The sequence below is a fragment of the Penicillium longicatenatum genome (assembly GCF_028827895.1).
Source record: "Penicillium longicatenatum strain IBT 33135 chromosome Unknown contig_2_segment0_segment0, whole genome shotgun sequence".
Taxonomy (NCBI): domain Eukaryota; kingdom Fungi; phylum Ascomycota; class Eurotiomycetes; order Eurotiales; family Aspergillaceae; genus Penicillium; species Penicillium longicatenatum.
In genome coordinates this window covers 5922010-5938174 of record NW_026643120.1, presented here as the reverse complement: position 1 = coordinate 5938174, position 16165 = coordinate 5922010, and the positions used below count along the sequence as shown (strand labels likewise).

At 50.5% G+C, this 16165-nt stretch overlaps 5 protein-coding genes across 5 annotated transcripts; 4 read left to right on the top strand and 1 right to left on the bottom strand.

Annotated features, from left to right (window-relative positions):
* Positions 1 to 386: 386 nt before the first annotated feature.
* Positions 387 to 1562, top strand: N7484_004723 (branched-chain amino acid aminotransferase; the record flags this gene model as incomplete). Its single annotated transcript, XM_057115143.1, has 2 exons — positions 387 to 447; positions 496 to 1562. The coding sequence occupies 2 exons, from the start codon at positions 387 to 389 to the stop codon at positions 1560 to 1562; spliced, it is 1128 nt and encodes a 375-aa protein (XP_056975283.1).
* A 775-nt stretch (positions 1563 to 2337) lies between these two features.
* Positions 2338 to 3832, top strand: N7484_004722 (glycoside hydrolase family 76 protein; the record flags this gene model as incomplete). Its single annotated transcript, XM_057115142.1, has 3 exons — positions 2338 to 2443; positions 2490 to 3211; positions 3263 to 3832. The coding sequence occupies 3 exons, from the start codon at positions 2338 to 2340 to the stop codon at positions 3830 to 3832; spliced, it is 1398 nt and encodes a 465-aa protein (XP_056975282.1).
* Positions 3833 to 7298: 3466 nt separating this feature from the next.
* On the top strand, positions 7299 to 11322 carry N7484_004721 (uncharacterized protein; the record flags this gene model as incomplete). Its single annotated transcript, XM_057115141.1, has 2 exons — positions 7299 to 10299; positions 10352 to 11322. 2 exons carry the CDS (start codon positions 7299 to 7301, stop codon positions 11320 to 11322), a joined length of 3972 nt encoding a protein of 1323 aa, XP_056975281.1.
* A 484-nt stretch (positions 11323 to 11806) lies between these two features.
* Positions 11807 to 13755, bottom strand: N7484_004720 (uncharacterized protein; the record flags this gene model as incomplete). The annotated part of the gene is made up of 3 exons (XM_057115140.1): positions 11807 to 12226; positions 12277 to 12906; positions 12967 to 13755. The coding sequence occupies 3 exons, from the start codon at positions 13753 to 13755 to the stop codon at positions 11807 to 11809; spliced, it is 1839 nt and encodes a 612-aa protein (XP_056975280.1).
* A 705-nt stretch (positions 13756 to 14460) lies between these two features.
* On the top strand, positions 14461 to 15024 carry N7484_004719 (uncharacterized protein; the record flags this gene model as incomplete). Its single annotated transcript, XM_057115139.1, has 1 exon — positions 14461 to 15024. One exon carries the CDS (start codon positions 14461 to 14463, stop codon positions 15022 to 15024), a length of 564 nt encoding a protein of 187 aa, XP_056975279.1.
* Positions 15025 to 16165: the final 1141 nt, after the last annotated feature.

Below are 16165 nucleotides of genomic sequence, written 5' to 3'. Positions count from 1 at the left end.
AGAGTCTTACTACCCAGCCCTCATTAGCTCGTTAAAACAGTGAAAACAAGCTCGAATCAAACAACTAGAGGACATTTCAAGATGGAATCAACTTTGGAAGCCGAACAGCTTCGAAACACCTCAGTGGCTGAATCAGTCTCAAATGTTACTCACCGTTGATCTTGCTGATGAAAAGGATTTAGGTTGCCATTGGGCGTTGGGGAATGAGTGCCTGATAGCTGCCAAGGTGTAAGATCTGTCGGAAAAAGTGAATTACGAGGAAAGTGGCGGAAGTCAGACTTCCCGTCTCATGGCAGAAACGATTGGAGTCATTGTGTCACCAGAACCAGTATAAAAGCCATGTACCCCGCGGGTCCCGCAGATCCCCCATATCTCCATTCTCCACCATGTTTCCCCCACCACCTGCAGCTCTCGATTGGAAGGACATTGGCTTCAAAGTCCGCGACGGTAGGCTCATCCCAGTCCAAACGAGACTTAATATCTAAAAATTCACAGTTCACGGCCATGTCGAATGCCACTTTTCAAAGTCCGGTGGAGGCAATTGGTCTGCCCCGCAATTCGTCGCTTCGCCTTTCCTGTCAATCCACGGCATGGCGCCCGGCCTGAACTACGGACAACAAGTCTATGAGGGACTCAAAGCATTCCGCCATGCCGGGGATAAGAAGATCACTATCTTCCGCCCAGAGCGTAATGCAAAGCGAATGCAAAATTCCGCCGAGGTGGTTTCCATCCCACCTGTGCCGGAAGAGCTATTTATCGAGGCAGTGCATTTAGCCGTGGCAGCCAATGCCGAGTTTGTTCCGCCTCATGAATCCGACGCTGCGATGTACATCCGTCCTTTACTGTTCGGGTCTTCTGCACAGCTGGGCTTGAGCCCTCCAGATGGATATACGCTTGCTGTGTTTGTCATGCCGACCGGCGTCTACCATGGAGCTAGCGCAGTCGATGCCCTGATCCTCGAGGACTTTGATCGCTCCGCTCCTCACGGAACAGGCGCCGCGAAAGTCGGGGGTAACTATGCCCCTGTACTACGTCACAGTGATCGGGCGCGTAATGAAGGATTTGGCATTACGCTGCACCTTGATAGCGCGACGCGAAGCGAGATTGATGAATTCTCAACATCGGCGTTCATTGGGGTTAAAGGGAGCGGTACGGACGTTACGATTGTGCACCCCGATAGTCCCAATGCTATAGACTCGGTCACCGCCGCATCTGTGGGCGAGATTGCCCGGAATTTGGGCTTTCGCGTGGAGAAGCGCCGTGTTAGCTACGATGAATTGGCTGATTTCGACGAAGTTGTTGCGGCGGGAACAGCGGCTGCCCTGGTGCCGGTGCGGAGTATCACGATGCGGTCGAAGGGAGACAAGTTTGAATACCGTTCCGGATACAATAATGAGGGCGGTGAGGTCTGTGTAAAGCTCTTACAGAATCTACGCGGTATTCAGTCGGGACAGAAAGAGGATACATTCGGGTGGAATTTTGAGGTGCAAGCTCCTCCCAAGGGATGGACAGAGGATGGCAGCACTGAAAAGACGGAGTTCAGCGGCGCGAACGTGCCTTGATGATATCAGTGAACAGGTTCCCTTGTTTCCATACCAGATATTAAAAATGTTGTTCTGTGAAAGGGGAGGCCATACTCCAGGTCCTCCCTTCCGGAAAAGGGATAGACGTGACAGCATCGGAATGCGATGTTGCAGTGTATTCGTTTGCGGCCGCGAACCACACTAACATCTTTACCCGTGATCTTTCGAATTTGATTGGCTTGAACGGATCGAATCGATTCTCTCCCCCCAATGCCTGTTGCTTATCGATCAAATATCGCGACCTGGGAGCCCCTGCCCGCATTCCTCGCCGATCCTCACCGTAAACTCGAACCATGGAAGCCACGATACAATGACAGCTCAGGGTCACACCTCAACGGATTTTGGTCTGATTGCGGGCACATTTAACAGGTCCATTGTAGTCGTAGATCCCTATGCGGTTCATTCGTGGTACCTTTTTATCCACTCTTGGTCCAGGGCGGGAAGGCGACTCGAGGGATACACGCCTTGTTACCATGCCAGCACCCCATTGTTTTTGGAATGTGATTTACGATCCACAAGACCCCTCTTGTCGGCTAGACGTAGATGCTACGTATGGCTGCCTCTGGTTCTAGATTTCCTCTCTTTTCTAACCTTTTGCTTGAGAGGCAATCCAGAAGCCTGTGATACCCGTGCAATTGAATTTCAACCGACATTTTATTCGATATCCATACAACTGGAAGATAAGAGACAAACTAGGTGGCTCTGTTCCGATCAACTGCGAATCACCCTCCTATTATAACACATAACGGCCCCGATGCACATGTTCGGCTCTTCTCAGCCCTCATGGGCGAGAATATTAACCGTCGCTCTTGCGGGAGCATCAACAGCTCGAGCCGTTACATTGGACGTTGAAGATAGCGGTATGTGCACATGGATTGGGAATCGGAAGATACTTCCACGATTCAGTGATTGATTTCATCGCAGATTCCATCAAAATAGCCGCAAGACAAGTAGCCACGAACATGATGTCCTACTATACCGGAAACAGGCCCGGTGACAACCCGGGAAATCTACCAGATCCATACTACTGGTGGGAAGCTGGTGCAATGTTCAATGCATTGATCGACTATTGGTTTTATACAGGCGACGATAAATGGAACGACATTACCACGCAGGGTCTACTATGGCAGGCGGGCGATACTGGTGCTTTCATGCCCAACAACCAAAGTAAAACAGAAGGAAATGACGACCAAGCTTTTTGGGGATTTGCAGCGATGTCCGCTGCGGAACGAAACTTCCCAAACCCCCCCTCTGACAAAATGGGCTGGCTCGCCATGGCCCAGGCAACGTTCAACACACAGGCGCCTCGCTGGGATAACTCGTCATGTGGGGGCGGACTACGGTGGCAAATATTTACATGGAATAACGGGTATAGCTACAAGAACACCATTTCTACTGGCGGATTCTTCAATTTGGCTGCGCGTCTTGCGAAGTATACCGGAAATTCGACATACCAGGACTGGGCGGAGAGGGCTTGGGACTGGACCGAGGACGTCGGATTCATGACACACGACTATCACTTCTGGGATGGTGCAAGTGATTTGACCAATTGCACTGAGATCAATGAAATCGAGTGGACCTACAACAACGGTGTCTTCCTACTCGGTGCGGCGAACATGTGGAACATAGTAAGTAACATCACTCTCTTTCACTAATCAGCCCGACTGACTGCATGGCAGACCTCTGATCCCAAATGGAAAAATCGTGTCGAGAGAATTCTTGAATCGTCTGAAGTTTTCTTCTCAGACAACCCAAAGAATGTCATGTTTGAACGAGCCTGTGAGCTAGTCAACACATGCATGGTCGATCAACGATCATTCAAAGGCTATCTCGCCCGCTGGATGGCGGCCACCACGCAATTAGCCCCATTCACCTATGACACAATCATGCCCAAGCTCAAAGCATCCGCAACAGCAGCTGCAAAAGCCTGCGATGGTGGACCGGAAGGCACTACGTGTGGCCTCAAGTGGACAGAGCAGAAATGGGACACAACCACAGACTTTGGCCAGCAAATGGCGGCTCTCGAGGTGATCCAGGCAAACCTCATCACGAAGGTTGCTGCACCGGTCACTAGCGATGATGGCGGTACTAGCAAGGGCGATCCTAGTGCTGGTGGAAAGCCCCCACAGCCTACACCCGATGCGTTGTCATACCCCATCACAACGGGTGATCGAGCTGGGGCCGGTATCTTGACGGCCATGATGATGATCACTCTTGGAGGATCTGCTGGTTGGCTTATATGGGATTGATTGCTATTTACTTTCAATGGTTCGTTTCTTCAAGGGTTCTCCTTCGTTTTTATCTTTGTTTTTCTTTTACTGCAGAGGTCAACGTCGGCGTGGTGCAATTTCTTGCGCAGCGCTCGAGCCCTGTATATAGTTGTCGCATTCAAATGTACTCAGTTTGGTCATAATGAATATGGATCGATTTCTTCGAATATGATTATGGAGAAACAAAAGCACGTTGGTATTAATCGTAAGCTATAGAAATTAACCAATCCCGGGCATTTTCGGAGATTTTACCGCTCGCATGAAATTCCGCAAATTGAAATTGGAAATGCACAGCCGAGATAAAGATGAATGACGAAAAGCGGGGGAAATTATACGGGCTTTGGTCAGAGTGCTTTGGCACCTAGACCTAGCCAATGCCAAGGCACACAGTAGACAATGCTCCACACGAAAATATAACGGACATCTGTTTGGGTAGCCCTGTAGTAGACGCAACTGTGATTCGACAGCTGTCTTCAGGTCCTGATATCCGCACCACTCTACCGGGTCTCGTCTGACCAAAACAAAATTCGGAGATTTGACTGCCACCCGTGCCTGGAAGGCCCGGGATCACCATCAAGGCCTTCCCTCCCCCCCGGCCGCTTCCCCACAGGAAAAGGGGCTGGACTTTTATCTGGGTCGCTCGCTCGGCAAGTAGACGTCACGATATATACGGGGCAAGGCTGTTGCAGGGACTTGATTGCACACTTTAGCGAGGCAGGAAGGAGCAATGCAAATCTCCAGGGCGATGCTGGGGACCCATTGCGTGGCAGCGCGCATCATTTAACAGTTTTCAGAAGTGGGGGTGATGTCACAGTAAATAGTCTTGGCCCCCAAGGCCGTGAAATGATCGGCTTTCGAGCTATTCCTAGATGAGGCGGTAATCAGCGCTCTGATAGGGCCAGAACCATCGAATCTCAGATCGTGCTTGTTGCTAGAAATGGTCAATGGCTGCCACGTGAGATCAAACAGATTTCGAAATAGCCCGATGGATAGTTTGTATCTTCATTGTCGACCAGAAAGGTCATAACAAGGTGGGCTGTTGCTTTGGGGCTTGGTGGATCTAGCCGAACCAAGCTAGAGCCCGCGAAGGACCCGTGGGTTGGAGTTGGAACCTATCTTTGGATATTTAATGGACGCGCCGCTGGGTCTTTTTATATTTATAGAAAGGAAGAACTAATGATCGACGTTGGTATAAGTTATGCTCGCTCTATTATCGCGAACATGGATTGAACGTAGGAACCGTGGGGATTTATGCATCTTAGTAATTCATGCGGAGTTTTCGAAGTCCGAAAGACTGCATAGCTTAACTGTTAGGCCTGGCACGACCGATTTGAAACAAAGCTATAGAGGCTGTCAACAACATTAGGCTCAACAACCGAAGATGAAACACAACGATGGAACTTTCGCGAAGTACGAGATATTGGACAAGTGGCCTTGCCACGAACGATTTATCGCCCCAAGGTACAGGATGCATAAGGTTGCATATATCCACCCTGGATACAAACAGTAATGTAAGAGCTATACCGTGTTTCGCAGGGGAATCCTGCCCCATTGCCACATCGATTTCGTTGCCCCTTGGGTTTGAATCCCGGCTGGGATGGTGACTGCGTTTCTTGGGTGCTGATAGGTGTTTGAATTCTCACTGCCGGGGAAACCTGAACGTTCGACCAGTAATCATTATTCTCTCTTGCAAATGATAGGCTCCTTCGCTTGACCAGTAGTATTTCAAGAAATCCATAAATTATTTGAGGTCGTGTTGGCCGGTCGGAAAATTTATGCAGGACTGCGCCGCAAGTTGCCGTCCCTATCTATACATAGCTCCCTAGCTTCCGGTAGTCTAATCTATGGATAGCATGGGGTTCCCCAATGATTCCAACGGTCCAATGAAGGCCTGTTCACTAAGTGCGCCAAGGCAGATTTTGCTAAGCACATTGTACTATTTAGCAGTAGGACCCTGTTAGCCTCCGCATGAGGTTCCTGTATATGGCAGTTTGCCCGAATAGGCAAGGATTAGGATGAAACTGTCTGTGCTTGGGGGCAGATGGGTATTCGTCGGACTTTTGAAACCGATGGTGGAGTAATGGTTCTCCCGAGGGATTTGGAGGGATCGAGACGATGTCACAGATCGTAGATCAGGCAAATCCTGCCTACTGGAGAGGTTCCTGGATAGTTTCACACATCTCACTCAGGAGCGCTAGGGAGTGTAAATCCCGCCATCTCGAGTATGGACCGTGTCACGGTGCCACTTCAACGGTTAGTAATTAGAACTAAGTATACTTCAGTCCACGGTGGAAGTTCCACTTACCGGGGCGGTACAATATTCCCCGCAGTTAAGTGGTGGGTTCGCAAATAAATGTGGAGTCCCATATTTACCAAGTATGCAACTCGGTATTCGTGGCGAATCAATACGTACCCATTGGGGGCCCTGGCCCCTCAGGGCCAGGGCCGACAAACAAACATTGTACAGTCCAGAATGTTTCACACTTACTCCGTCCATTGCTGATTGTGAACTCGATCGCAGATCACTATGACACTCAACTAGGAAAGATCTCAAGTAGGAAAGCTGTCAAATCCCCCCGATCAGCAACCACATGGTGCACATGGCCGTGGGTTTGTGGCGCAAGAGCTGATGGATTTTAATTTGTTGTTTTGGATCTGACATGTTTCCTCATGCGTGTTAAATGAGTGGAATGTAACCCTGATTAGGATATAGGCACGCCGATCAAGTAATGTGTAGATTAAGCTGAGTGATACCACACCCGGCACATCCATCCCAAGAAACGAGATTATGCGATTATACGCGTTATGGGAAGTTTATAAGGATCAAGCGTCTGAGTACTCGAAATGGATTCTAGTGCGAACAGATGTATGCAAGGAAGGGTGTTACCCGAAAGGGAAGATTCGGCCCCCAATACGAACTGTATTGCCTGGCGTATTGCGGTATCCCCTTAGTGACACACAGAAGTGGGCCCATTGAGCACCTGAAGAGCCCAGCAGCTTTTTCCAATGATATCAGCGCTGTCTGCGTGAGTGCAGGTACTGCATGACTAGCCCCCAACCTAACAACTTCCCCCCTAAGACAAAAAACGCTTGCTCCCGGGGCTACTTTCAAACCTCCTCCTTCTCTTTGTCGACATCGAAGAACAAGCCACTGTTTCTCCCGTAAACAACCGCGTTCTTTGTTCGAGTAAGCGACCTTCGATAATAAAGTCACCATTGCTACTACGAATCCACATTCCCGGGACTATCGGGCCCCGATCGCCGGTAGGTGAAGACTCCACTATCCAACTCGAAAGAGAGACAGAGCGAGCGGACTCGACAAATCATTTAGAGACGTGAGGGACTAATGATCAATGACAGAAGTAGATCTACGAACGATGCTCCAGGGTTAGGATAACGTCCCACCCTCGGAGCGAAATCTGAACGGTGGAACCCAACCTCAAAGATGGTATCGCCGGTCACATTTCCGTACACTCAACCAAGCGAGGATTCCATCACAAAGGACAAGGCGCTGAAGCCCCTTCGTCCGCCACCACTGAGCCTCAAATCTGAAAAGAACTTCCAGCTGCCAAGGATCAAAGCCGTTCGCGGCAGCGTATCCGAGGCCGACGAGGGGACAGAAGTACCGTTAATGATCGAACTGGCGACTCATAGGCCAGCTGCACCTGACGCTTTGGCAGGGAGGTCTTACGAGTGGATCGACATGGATGTATCTAAGGATGCTTCTAAGAGCCGACCGTGGGAGGGCGACGTGGATCGTCCCGTGTCCCCTCCACGATCCCTCCGCACGATTATTGACTTGGACTCGCCACTGGGCTCCGACGAAGAATCCGATATTTCTCCCATCTCTGACGAGCGACCTGCAGACCACTCAAGTAAGGTTCTGGCTCGCTTCTTTCCGGAGTTGCAGAGCAATTTCGCGGTGATGGCCCCCGAAGGTCTGGATACGACTCCGAAGCCGAGGACCGGTCGCTCACGAGTTGAAAATGAGATTCAGGCGCGGGTGAAGAGCCTTTATCACAACTCGGGCGATAACCTTGGTCAAATCTTGGGCTCCCCTACCCCGTCCGATGAGAACTATCTAAATAGACCCGGATCGTCCGACTATAGCAGACAGACGTCGATGCAGAGCTTCGGGACTGATCTGGCATTTCGGAAAAACAAGTATCGAATGACCACCGATTCCTCCAATTACTCCCCAGTTCAGGCAGGGGTTTTCAACGAGTCGGCTTCGATGCGCCCGAGAGCCTCCAAACGGATGAGCGCAGCGGGACCGGTACCGACCCGATTAAACACCACGACCTCGAAGAATTCGAGTTCGAATCTTCGGGATATGAGGAATAAGCCACTCCCCCTTGCACCTCTCGTTGAGCCGATTTCGACCGATTCGCATCACAAGCATCACGATCATAAAAAGCCGTCCGCCCACCGTCATTCTTCACCACAGTGCACAGACTGCACGCCCCAGCAACACGTTCCCCACTCAGCCTACGCCAGTCGCAACCGTCAACCCCACCGGTGCCAAACATGCGGACATCGGGACAGTCGTCGCCGCGGTAGCCCCAACTCGCCAGAATATCGCCAAAATTCACGGAATCACCAGCGTCATGTGTCAACCTGGCAACAAGCTGCAGATGAGATGGAAATTGAGTTGAGTTTGGATGGGATGAAGAGGCGGTTGGTGTTGGAAGGCCCACTCCAGATCAGTCGCAACAATGGCGAATTGGTAGCGGCGCGGCCCGCGCCCCTGCCTCCATCCCAGAAACCTTACTCCGAATCGAACCAGACGAAGGGGAGTCGAACTGGGAGCGTCACTTCTCGACGGGATAATCTCGGTTCCACCAAAAAGGGCCACAAATATAACCGATCAAAGGACTCCACCGACTCCAACAAAGCCAAAACCCCCAAGGCCAAGGATGAATCAAAGAGTCGCTGGGGCGGGAACTCCAAAGAGGGCACAAAGGGTGATCTGCTGAAATTGAAAAAGTCTTTCTCAATCTCCAGGGCAACGTTCACCCGAAAGCAAAATCCGACACGGTCGGACCAGCATCGGCTGAGCACGTTGAGCTCACGGTCGGAGACTTCAGTGGACCCACAGGCCGATCATGCCAACCCGACTGACAAAACACGCTTGTCCCTTCATCTTTCACAATCGGATCCTAACATTGAAAAGATATCGGATGAGGACGATCCGTTATCTAACAAACGGGACGACCTCCTGCTCCAATTGCCCCGTTTACAAACTGATAACTTCGGGTTCAAGACTTTGCTCGACCAGTTTGCTCCTGACACCCAAACTGCCTCGGACAACCCCGCAAACTCCAAATCCTCCTCTCTGCAGACTGACAGCTTGGGCTTCACAAGCGTGTACGAGCAGCTCGCTCCTGCACGACGGTCTCTTTTGACCAGTCAAGTGCAGTCCCCGTGGCTCGACGACACCAGAGATGCCAAAGAAGTTATCCCGTCATTCACCCTTCGTCAGCCCATTGTAAGAGATGAAAAGATGGTTGCCACAACCAATAGAATGCGTCACTCTGCTTTCGTCTCCACTTCCAAAGCGAGCAGTGTGTACTATCCACCGGAGCAGGTCTATGAACTTGCCGCTGGACCAACATCTCCGGAATCCGTCAAGGCACGAAGATCTGCCTCCACTACCGAATTCAAGGTGACCTTCCCCTTGACTGAGATCGAAGACTCGATTGTTGAGATGATTATGGAGAAAATTACATCGCTCGATGATCTTTTCAATTTCGTCTTGGTAAACAAGCGCTTCTACCGCGTATTCAAGAAACGTGAACTGCCGATCATCAAGAGTGCGCTCTATCAAATGTCGCGACCTGCATGGGAGCTGCGTGAAATGAGCCCTCCGTGGACTACTGAGTGGCAACACGTTTTGGATCCAGATTCCCAGGTACCCGAGTACACGCCGTCTCTCTACCTGGATCGGTATGCTCAAGATATTTATACTTTGGCTCAACTCAAGTCCATGATTCTCATGCGATGCGCCCCTTTCATGCGCCGCGATACTGTACGTGGCTTGGCCGGATTAGACGACCAGCGTGCCGAGGAGGTCGACAATGCATTTTGGCGAATTTGGACATTCTGTCGCATCTTTGGTAGCGGCAAGGGTCGTGAAAACGACCTTGAAGGCCAGGTAGATTGGTTAAGAGGAGGAGTGAAGGCCCGGAAAGCCCAAGGCTCATCTTCCTCCATGACCGAGCCCTTTGGTATCAACAACGTTTTGTTCGAACCGCCCGAGGGATTCGCTCATGGCAACTATAGCGGCCTCACGCCAAGGGAGCTATATGATATGACTGAGATCTGGACCTGCCTTGGAGTTTTGGTCCAGCCCCTTCATGCGAAGTGCATTGAGGCCCGCAATGTTGGTATTTTCAATGGCATAGACGTGCCCGAGGACGACCCAGTCCGCGAGGAGACCATTCTGGGTAAGTCGAACGCCAAACACATGCGAAACAGGATGCTAACACTTGAGTTTAGAGGAATGGACATCCTATGTTCTCACCCTTGGCTTGTCCGCAGTCTTGATGGTCAGCTCTCTGAACCCTACCGAAACCACGGCCATCACCTTTGAAAGAGCGAACGCGGTCGGCCTTACCAAGTGGGACCTGACAGAAGGTCAGACCACCCGATCATCGTTCATGAAGGAAGCAGTATCGCGCGTTTACGACGACCGGGAACGATATTCTTTCAGTCTGCCCTCTGGCTCAGCCGATAGTCCATGTGAACTGCCATCGAACGAAGTGACGACCCGCGAAGAAGATAGCGAGCGTCGACAGGTATTTTCCCAGGAAATTCGAGTCCAGCGCCGTGAGGGAAGGAACCAGCCGTACGGGGGTGACTCCTTCGCAATGGAGCGACCCATGTCTACATACAGCACCATCCTGCACAGCCTCGGAGGTAGCATCGGAAGAATTGTCAACGGAGCCCCCTCTGTACCACCAGTACCCCCTCTCACCTTCGATCGGTCATCAACCTCAACCGGAAGTCGAAGCCCTCCCCCCCCTGGAACACCGAACTATGCGCCAGGAACTCCCCAGCATGCGCCGGGCACACCCACCCACTCCACTCCGAACTACATGCTTGGTACCCCAGGTCAAATACCCACATCGGAACCTAAAACACCCCTCCTCCGCAGCCCCCCACTCTCAGGCTCCTTCATGCCAGCCCCTCTCCAACCCCAAGTCCAAGACCCCGTCGACCGGGCCATTTCCCACATGGTAAATGAGCTCGGTTTCTTCGAAGATGACGTTAAGTGGGCCTTAAAAATCACCGATACTGGTGAAGGAATTAACGTCCAGGCTGCTGAGCAGCTGCTACAACAACAAAAGAAGAAGTCCGATCGGAATCCGTTCGTGGGTCGGGGACGGAACAATCATGGGAAGAACCCCTTGCTCATGTCTGTCATGAAGCAGCAGGGTACCCAGGAATCAGGTTGGCGATGGGCCTAGGGTGTAACTTGTGCCATCAATCTTGTACACTCTTTGCCACGAATTATCATGTGTTTTTAGTCTTGCTCTTAGCGATGTGCGGATGATTTGATTTCTTTTGTTGAACCTCATACCAGAATATACAGGATATCGGAATACAAAGACTTTCAAAGACGATTATTCTCTCTTCAATGTTTCCTCTCTTATGTACTGGACTTTACAGGCCAGATTGTGGATGATGGACCCCTCATTCAGTCTTTTCCACAGCACGGCCAGATTGCAAGGTACTTCTACAGAGAGCTGACCCATACAAGTGATATTAAAAAGTTTTCAAGAGCCAATTTTACGCAATCAGAAATTTCTCTTGTGTACTTCAGGTTTAGGCTCTACCAAGAGATGTTGATGATATTAAATACTTGAAAATTTCATTAACGTAAAGGAGTACCCAATCTTAGTGTATCATCGATATGCAAATCCCAAACACATACGAGCAATCAAAGTATTACTACTTGGCTTTCGCCTTTTCTTTCTCAGCCTGCTCCAATTCCATCATGTAACGCAGACGAGCAACCGCCTGCTCCAGCTCTTCTGGGGTAGGCATGTTGACAATCATCAGGTACAGAACATCCTCCCGGAATAGCTTGAACCTGTTGCCCTGTTCCTTCTTTTTTCTGTTGATCTTCTCTCTGAGTGTTTCACTTGGAGGTAGACCCTGAAGAGCCCGTTTCCTATCATTCCGTTCCTTGATTGAAGAGGCTGCTCGCTCAATCAGACCAGGCTTTTTCTTATGTGAGAACTTGCCGCCAGTGAGAGTCGAGATAAGATCTCCACTGTTGGCTGGGTGATTAGGGTCATTGTAACGTGAAGTAAATGGCTTTCGGTTTTCCTCAGTGATAGCCAGAGCAGAACCCTTGTGCTCATTTTCCTGTCTGCTGTTAGCTGCATTCTTTGGGTTTCGAGAGATATGACACTCACGAATTCGATCTGTCTTCTTCTATCAATGTACTCTCGAGCCCATGTTCGTCCAGTCTGGAATGTCGACTTGGCCTCCTTGCCCTCCTGTATGCGGAGCGCAACTCGGTCGATACGGGGATAGATCAGTGGTGCGCATTCTGGAAGCTGCATCTGGCCACGAGTTCGACCACTTTCCAGTCTGAAGCCCTTCATACGTGTCTTCCATGCGTTCATCTCGGGGTGTTCCTCGCTATTAGTGAATTTTGCAATGGTCTCGGCGGCGTCGAATCCTGCTGTAGAAGGTGCCGGACCCGCTTGGGGGTCGCCCTCCTCTCTTACACCTGATTCACTTACGTTGACCTGCTCCATTGTGAACATGTCGGCGAGTGGGTCCGAAGCGGCGCCGTTCTTCTTCTTCTTTGGCTTGGGAGGCTTCTCGGTAAACTTCATGATCATAGCGTATTGACCGCGCGGCATGAAAATTTCTTCATTAACCTTGTCCAGGTAGTTGGTTGTACGCTTGCGGATTTGAAATTGCATGGCCGTTTCCGCGATGATTTGAACGGCCATTGCAGTCAGAGCGACTGACAGCATGGGGGAATAGCCAGTGATGTCGGCTGCCATGACGACGACCTGTAGCCAAATAGAAGCCTGTTATGACGGTAAATATTAGTATACAGTGTGACGAGTAGTGACAGAGGGGTAACAAACCTGACTCGCTTTGTGGAAGTCACTGATGAACTTCAAGAACACATCCTGGCCAATACCACAGTCTTGCAACACAGGTGCATATGCACGGACGAATCCGCGCTTCTTTGCACCGGGTCTGCGCTGGGGAATAATCACCGGGCATGGAAGCTTTTGCTTAGGTCCAGGTGGACCTGCCATGGCCACAAGCTCACGGATCATACGTTGTGTCTTCTTCTCCTTGGTATCCGCAGAGTCTTCAGCATGGATTGCATCGGGGTCATCCTCGGTGTCCCTCCTAGGGAGCTGTCCAGGAACACCTTCAAGCTCATCGTATGCTGGCAATGCCTCGGACACCTCGTCGAGCTCCCATGCCTCCTCATCCCCGGCATATTCACGGTCCCTCGTTTCACTTTGGACAATACTGTCATACTCGTCTCCCGAGTCATCAGCGGCCTCGTAGGGATGGTTCCTGCTTTTCTCGTCCGGGTAGGTGGATTCGCTATGCCGCCCTTCGCCCGGTGAGTAGGCTGGGAGATCTTCGTCCAAGCTCAGATCTCTCAAGTGCTCATGGCCATCTGATTCACTTGCGGGGACGGTAAGAGGGGTATCAGAAGGGAAACCGCGAGGGGTATCATAAGCAGAAGAAGCGAAAGCGGAGGCAGAAGCAGATGCAGAAGCAGACGCAGAGGCTGAGGCAGAACTAGAGCCCTGCTCTGAAATAGAGTCTTTGTTACGGTGTCGGGCAGCATGAATGGCTTCAGAGGTGAAGCCGATGCCCGAGCCGATGAGTCTTGCAAGTCCTTTACCCATGGTGGGGGCCGTAAATGTGACTGTAGAAAGCTGTTTTTGCCAAACAGCAGACCTTTTCTATGGGGTGTTTTACATTCTTTATATAGAGTTGGGACGGGGGCTGTATTGCATAGGTCTATTTTCAGCCAGAACTCCCCCCATCACACATCACCCCCTCCGACCCACTAGCTTTTCCAGATCAGGGCACCAGGATGCTAATCTGCAGCAGGAAGATGGAGGACTGCATTTCCTACTGAAACGAGACAAGCCTTTTACAAGGATTAAGCGCTACGCCCCACCTTTTCTTTGTCTCTAGCGCTGCAGTGGGGCCATCTGATTGGACTATAGCAGTATCAGAATCCGCCCCCAATCTCAACTCCGTATGGCTTCGTCACCCTGAGATGATAGGTCAAAGAAATCGATTACGGTCTTTCATTATCCACTTGAAACCACGCATTCACGGCCCCCAACACCCTATATCCCTCATATTACACCGTCTCCCATCAGCCCACGATAGACTCACGCCGATCACTCTCCGCCCCCAAGTACATAAGTCACATGACTGGCTGCACAAGCGGCATGAATGCCCCGCCGTAATTTATTTGGCATCGCGATGCGGATTCATTGCCGATCGCCATTATCAACAATACCCATCTCCACTGCTAGTTGATATTAAAACTACGAAGTTCAATCGGGTAGTGTGGTCAACACTCCCCATACCTCAACATGGCTTCCCAACCACCGCAACAAGACACTTCTAGCCAACGAAGAGCCGACTTCGAAAAATTCAAAAACTACACAGCCTACACCTTCCTCGTCGCCTCACCAGTCCTAATTGCCCTCCCTCCCCGCAAACTAGACCACCTCACCGTCCTGCTCATTGGTGCTTTCGGCTTCTCTGCGAATCACGTCATCCGCGAACAAACCGGGCGCAGCATCGTCGAGCGGATTGAGTCCCGCATCGCTCGACCGCGCATCCTGAACGATCTTCCCTCTGAACGTGCGCAAGAGGTCCAGATGCGGTTGCGTGCGGCGCGAGAAGCACAATTGCGTGAAGGTGGTATGCCAGCCGATGAGTTGGAGAAGTGGAAGGCGTTGCAGAAGCAACAAGATCAGGGTATTGCGCAGCGGGTATGGCTGGGTGGAGAGAAGGAAGGATGGATGGAGAGGCGGATACAGGAGGAGCAGAAGGCTCTTGAGGAGGGTAAGGGGTATGGAGATTTGATTTCGGAGTATGTTTGGGATGTATGGAGTTGGGGGAAGAACAAGGAGGAAGAGGATGATGATTAGGCGAAATTATCACCTGATCACGACCTTCTATTTGCCGTTGGTGATTCAGCTTGGTCTAGCTAAGTTGGTCACTATTTGCGCCTGTCACTATATCTTTGCGCTTGTCTTGTACCAATACTTTGTCGAATCAGCATCGGGAACGGGCGTTTGGTCTTCTATTGCTGCATCTTAATCTTCACGTCATATTTCTCCACTCTGGATGACAGCTATGTCTATATTAAGCTTACAGTTTACAATCTATAGGGCTGAAGCCCAGAAGGAAGTATTTTCAGACTGTTTCATTCCCGAGACTTCGATATATGCAACGTGTAATGTAGACAATCAATTGTACAGGTCATATGAAAAGTAACAAGATATCGCAGATGAGAAAGTTTGACTTCGAAAGTAACCAGAAACACCATTGTGGCCATGACTCCACGCAGGCAAATCTGATTGACTCGATTGCGACGAAGTTGAATGTTTTTGCAGGCTTCTCAATGTAAAAAAAAGAATTGTCAACAATCATCCTGTCATAATAGGTCGTGAGTGTTCACGAGGTTAACTAGAAAAGCTGTTGTGGCCATGACTACACGCGAGCAAGTCCGTTAACCATGATTGTGACTTGACAATGTGAAATATAACAATGTAACTGACACATGAAGATTTAATCAATGCAGATATCAAAGTCCCGGGAATGAATCCCCAAACGAACGCAATCTTTCCAACCCATATGCCACCTGAATATCCAATCCGTTGTTTTTGTTTTCGACATCCTCCATTTGGGCCGCTCACTTGATAGTGTCACGGGGACCAGGGGAAACTCCGCGGGCTTGGATGAGGTGCACGCACGGTAAAAACCCTGGCCAGGATACGAGTTCTCAATCCAGATCCACACATCTCCCCTCACACAAAATATATGAGGGCCACGCTGCGCTGATCAAAATGGTAGAAATTTGAGAATTTGGTTGATTGTAGAGACTGATCGGGGCAGCGTGGACCTCAACAAAATTCAATGCCGCAGGTCCTTTGATAGGATCCATACGGTGACTGATAATTGAAACAACAAATCTTCTCAAGGACATGAGCCCCGAGCCGTCGACATCCGGCGCATCGGCGGAAATCCAGGTTCTACGTCCCCCCGGATGTCGAAGACGTGTCATAG